The sequence below is a fragment of the Nematolebias whitei genome, chromosome 21 (genome assembly GCF_014905685.2).
Source record: "Nematolebias whitei isolate Nwh7 chromosome 21, NemWhi1, whole genome shotgun sequence".
Taxonomy (NCBI): domain Eukaryota; kingdom Metazoa; phylum Chordata; class Actinopteri; order Cyprinodontiformes; family Rivulidae; genus Nematolebias; species Nematolebias whitei.
In genome coordinates, this window is record NC_056518.1 from 13,812,671 (window position 1) to 13,817,731 (window position 5,061).

The 5,061-nt window shown below is 37.5% G+C and overlaps 1 protein-coding gene and 1 non-coding gene across 2 annotated transcripts; both read right to left on the reverse strand.

Annotated features, from left to right (window-relative positions):
- Positions 1-1,403: 1,403 nt before the first annotated feature.
- rpl13a (ribosomal protein L13a) lies at positions 1,404-4,845 on the reverse strand. Its single transcript, XM_037695065.1, has 7 exons — positions 4,797-4,845; positions 4,153-4,225; positions 2,950-3,015; positions 2,635-2,736; positions 2,223-2,308; positions 2,014-2,073; positions 1,404-1,661 (listed from the first exon to the last, which is right to left on the reverse strand). Exons 1-7 carry the CDS (start codon positions 4,815-4,817, stop codon positions 1,452-1,454), a joined length of 618 nt encoding a protein of 205 aa, XP_037550993.1. The 5' UTR covers positions 4,818-4,845; the 3' UTR covers positions 1,404-1,451.
- On the reverse strand, positions 2,826-2,905 carry LOC119427934. Its single transcript, XR_005187670.1, has one exon. It is a non-coding gene; the product is annotated as a small nucleolar RNA Z195/SNORD33/SNORD32 family (small nucleolar RNA).
- Positions 4,846-5,061: the final 216 nt, after the last annotated feature.

A 5,061-nucleotide genomic window follows, 5' to 3' on the forward strand; every position in this document is an offset into this window, starting at 1 on the left:
ATGAGAATAAAGTTGTAATATTATCAGAACTCCGGCACAAAAAATACGTCTTACAATTGCGGTAAAATGGTTTGTCGGCAGTACAATAGCAGGGGGTCCAATGCACTGTAGCATATGGATTCTTATGATAAACTGAAGCCTATGACATTGTAATTAATGGCTGAATTGGCGGATTTAGTTGTCACATAATGTAGATGGAGGCATATTTCACAAACAGTGACCCAAAAGTGATCGTGGACTACTTTATAAACACAGTGACTCGCACTGGCAGCTGTCCACAGCAGGTGCAAGCCGACCCAGGAATGTATTACAAGTTTTTTTTCTTGTAATATAATGACTTTATTCTGGTAATGAACCACTTTGGCTGCCTGCCTGGGAGGAGTCGATGGGGGACAGGAACGCTTCCAGAAACCATCTTAGCTCCAGCAAACTGGTTGATCCACTTAAGAAGTTTACTGCTTGGTGGGGAAACAGTTTAGTGGAACTCCTCAGACTGATGAAGCCCTCTGGATAGAGGGTGAAATGTCTCTACAAAAAAGAAACTGTCCAGATGACCTGACAGAATTGTTGGATTTGATATCTGGATGATCGAGCACGAACTTTGTTGTATAAATAAAAGTTGAATGAAAAAAATGTTTGATCTGATTTAAGTGTACATTTGTTTTAAAGCCAAATATTTCATGTTTATTTCTTACATTTATAATTTTCTGTATTTTCCATCAAACCATAATCCAAAAAACTTCATACTTTTTACTTGTTCTAATTCTTGATTATACACATTTCTTTTAGTAAATTTACAATTTTAAAGTATTGTAAATGAATCCTCGTGACTCAAAAAGCGAATAACCTGTAGGCCTATAACTAAAGGTTGAATCAACGTCCTTTCCTTTTTGATAGGAAGTTTTTAATCCATTTAAATATTTTCCCCTCACTAATTTGACAATTCTTCTACTCACATCATGTCAAACGCCTTCTCTAATAAAAAATACAAAAACAATTGACTTATGCTCCTGATTTCATGCAACGTTTGCAAGTCAAGGTGCAATTCCAAATCCATCCCAGGTGTAAGCAGCAACTGATTGGTTCCCTTTGAGCACAAGGAAGAAAACCAGTAACGATTACAAAGCTGAGCCAGAAAGAACAAATCTTCCTAGAAATTGAGTCGAAAGCACAATATTCATCTTTGAAATGTAGCGAAGTCATAGCCACCCCCCCTTCACCAAAAAATAAAGATAATCGGAACATGTACTTCAGTACAGTACTCAAGCAAATGTACTCCCATTACAGTCCACCACTGCAGTTAGGTTTGGCTGTGAGAAAGTCAAGCAGTATCAAACCTGGACCTATGAGTACAATAGTTTAATTTTTTTCTCCAGTGAAACGTGCATTGAAAAAGCAAAATGTCATTTTTATAAACATTTATTTATCTTTATTGGCCACAGAAAACCAGGTTAGAGGAGTACGCCATATTGTTTCAGAACTTCTGTGTATGGTGCGATCTTTTTCTCCACGTTCTTCTCTGCCTGCTTGGTCAGCTTGATCAGCTCCTTTTTCTTGGTGTAGCGGAGTTTAGATTTCTCCTTTCTCTTCTCCTCCAGAGTGGCTGTGATGGCCTGGTACTTCCAGCCAACCTCATGAGCCAGACGCCCAAGCAGGGCAAACTTGAGACGAAAAAACAAAAAGAAATAAGATTATGTTAAACTGGAACGTTGGAGGGGGTTGGGATTGTACTTTTATTTAGAGATTGGCTTGTCTCAGTCTTGATTTTCTTTCGTATCATGTTTACAATTCAATGAAGGGAGAATTTTTTCATCACCGACAGCCATAAAAGCAAAGAGTCCATAAATAAAACATTTTTAAGAAACAATATTGTTTCAGATGAGTCTACAAACACAACACAGTTTCCAAGTCCAGGACTGTTCAACATTCTGAACTGAATGTTACGTTAAAAACAGTTTCAGAGAAATTAAATCATTTTTGCTAATAAAAACAGACGCAAACGTTGAGGCTCACCTTACGAGAGGGCTTCAGGCGCACAATTTTCAAAGCAGCTGGGACAACCATACGCTTCCTCTGTAAACGAAAATCCAAATTAGATGAAGAAACTACATGGACTTACTGAACAGCTTGTCTCAGTTTTCATGATTAGAACTCCGTGAACAGTAAAATAGGCATCAGACAGTTGATTTGAAGCAGTAATAAGGAGGGGAGAAATAGCACACCTTGTCATAGGGTGGAGGGATACCATCAAACACCTTCAGCCTGTCCAGAGCAGCCTGGCCTCTCTTGGTTTTGTGAGGCAACATGCCTGATTACAAAAGAACTTTAGTTACCATTCAAGCTGGAAGGACATTTTTAAAACACTTGAGACAACCCAAAATAAAGGTACACTGCTACACAACTCAAAAAGCCAGATCCAGAATGTTTATTTTATTATTTTATCATCAATGGATGATCAGCTTCAGGATAAAAAGCTCACCACCGTCAAACAATGCATATCAATGTTTGAACTTCCTCACTTCAACTTATGATCAAAAAGCAAACTTGATGCACTTGCAGCCATTTTTGAAGAGTAACTATATTCATTGTTCCACTGATGGTCAAAGCTCTAGTGTCCTAGAGCTCCATGTATACCTCTGACAGTCCTCCAGAAGATCTTGCTGGGAGCCCTGAAGTGGTACGGCCCCCGAGAGGGGTTGGTGTTCATCCTCTTGCGCAGGAAAGCCAGGTACTTCACTGTGAAGGCACATCGCACCACAGTAAATTACAGCCCAGCTGTATATACTTGAAAGCAGCTGATAATTGCAACTTCAAAAGATAATGCTGATGTCTCAGATGGTAGTGCATGTAGTGTTCTCATGGTCAATGAAACTCGAGCTATGGTTATGAAAACATCATTGACAACAAGCATCTCATTTAACAAAAAAAAAAAATTGTTTTTTAACTTACGTTTGTTACGGTAGAAGTTGCCAGATATGTTGATGCCTTCACATCTCACCACGACCACTTTGTGTCCTAAAAGAAACAATCAGGAGCTGAGTGTGGAGAGAAAAAAGTGACTAAAACAATTCATCTCCAATGATAGTTTGCTATTTTTCATGGCCAAAAGAAGCTTATTAGCTAAATACATTCAAACTGGAAGTGGAAAAACACTTGACACACCCTAGCATAAACATACACTGTTGCTAAACCCAGAAGTCTGACCTATGTTTTGTTCATCAAAGGATGATCACTTTGGGATGTAAAAAAGCTTAGCATCAAGCAAAGCCACATCTGTGCTGGGTCAATCCACTACAGATGTACAGGATGGCCTCATTACTTTAATATTCTCTTGAATAAGCGAGGAAACCGTTCACTAGACTTGAGATGGTATTACCATGTGAACTTCACCAATTCAGCTCATGAGTGCAGTCAATTTACAGGAATATATTTGCAGACATTTTTGAAGAGCAAATTGTCTTGATTGGTAGGTTACTTTTTATAGTCATGAGTACAATTTCATTCCACCTCATGTACCACATGTGACGCGAATGACGAACCTTTAATGGTCGTTAAATGGAGATTAATTTAAGACACTGATGGAATAATGGTTGGCCAGTTTTCACTAGATGCTTTTGCCACTGTGCCAAAAATAACGTGTCCCAATTCTTTGAGACTTAGACAAAGGGCAACGTGGTGAATAACTGGTTCTTCACAAGGAGATTTGAATTAGGTGCATTTTAAAGGGCGATGAGCTGTGCTAAAGAAACACAAATTTATTAATTTTTTTTAATTAAATGCTAATGTCACAGCCATTCGATCCAGATTTATTACATCTGACATTAACTTTTTAAAACTTGCTGATGTACTTTGCAAGTTAAATATGCAAAGTACATAACAGACAGAAACTAGCAAAAGTGTATGTCCATTTACGTAAAAAAAAAAAAAAAAGTGTAACATTACACAATGTATTAGCTTTTTCAAATTTTGTAGTAAAACATTTAAGCAAAATCATTAAAACTGTCAATAAAATTCCAAGAAATCATACCGAATCTGGGAATTGAGACTAGCAAAGGGGGATTTGGTTTAAGGTACATTTGATCTAGCATCTTTTAATATTTCTTGTTAAGTAAATTACTTGTACTGTCAAAATTCACATTCTAACAAACTCACCCAGGAGGACCTGTTTAGCTACAATGGCAGCCAGTCGGCCAAGTAGATGGCCCCTGCCATCTAACAGCAGAACCTGCAGACAAGAGTACGAAATCATTCTCTAACATTCACACACAAATTAATTAACTCCTACTGTTGTTTCAGACGGACATATTTGCTACTTATGTTATGCACCATCACTCACCCGTAAATAACCTAAAAACAACAAAACGTTCATTAAACCATTAAAAAAAATCTCTTGCGGTGTAATGGAAAAGTTGAACATAAGGGTGTCATTACCGTAACACGTTTTAGCAGATTAAAACGTTATTTCTGCGAAAATTAATTTACGACTAGTTGAAGATTGTGGAATATAAGTGCAGTTTCTAAAAACATGTGTTCTCGCTCAGTTTTCATTTTCACAAATTAATGAACAATTTGAAGGAAATGATTCGTTAGGGAAGCTGCCATGAAGGCATGCTCACAAAGCTAAAGCTAGCTGCCTGCCGTGTTTCACAAATACTCTCACAGATCGCATCCAGTCTAAAACTTATTATCTTTATTAAATGCACATTAACACACAGCGTTTTGATGTAATAGATAAATTCATGTAGATTCAAGAATAGAAAAATAATACCCTTTTTATTTTCGCAGCGACAGCTTACCTTATTGAACCGGTCCGCCATGATAAGCGAAAAGAAAGAGTACGGGGTTACTCGTGGTAAAAAGCAGGGGTGGCAGGAAGTGACGACATGTTCGTCTTCCTGCGATGTTTTATTTTCTACAGCGCCATCTATTGATCGTCTCTGAACATAAGCCTCATCAATGAACAGAAGAAACTTTCTTGCTACATACAAGTTATTTTTTCTTAATTTATTCGAAAATCAGTACATTGACTGTTTTTTAGCCACACGAACAAACAATTTTATT

What these genes read in the sequence shown, in the direction of transcription:
- rpl13a (XM_037695065.1), bottom strand. Translation starts at nt 4,817, where the DNA reads ATGGCGGACCGGTTCAATAAG. An exon ending in TGGCGGACCGGTTCAATAAG is followed by an intron (nt 4,226 to 4,796) that starts GTAAGCTGTCGC and finishes TCTTGTCTGCAG; the next exon opens with GTTCTGCTGTTAGATGGCAG. An exon ending in GCCTGAAGCCCTCTCGTAAG is followed by an intron (nt 1,662 to 2,013) that starts GTGAGCCTCAAC and finishes TTTCGTCTCAAG; the next exon opens with TTTGCCCTGCTTGGGCGTCT.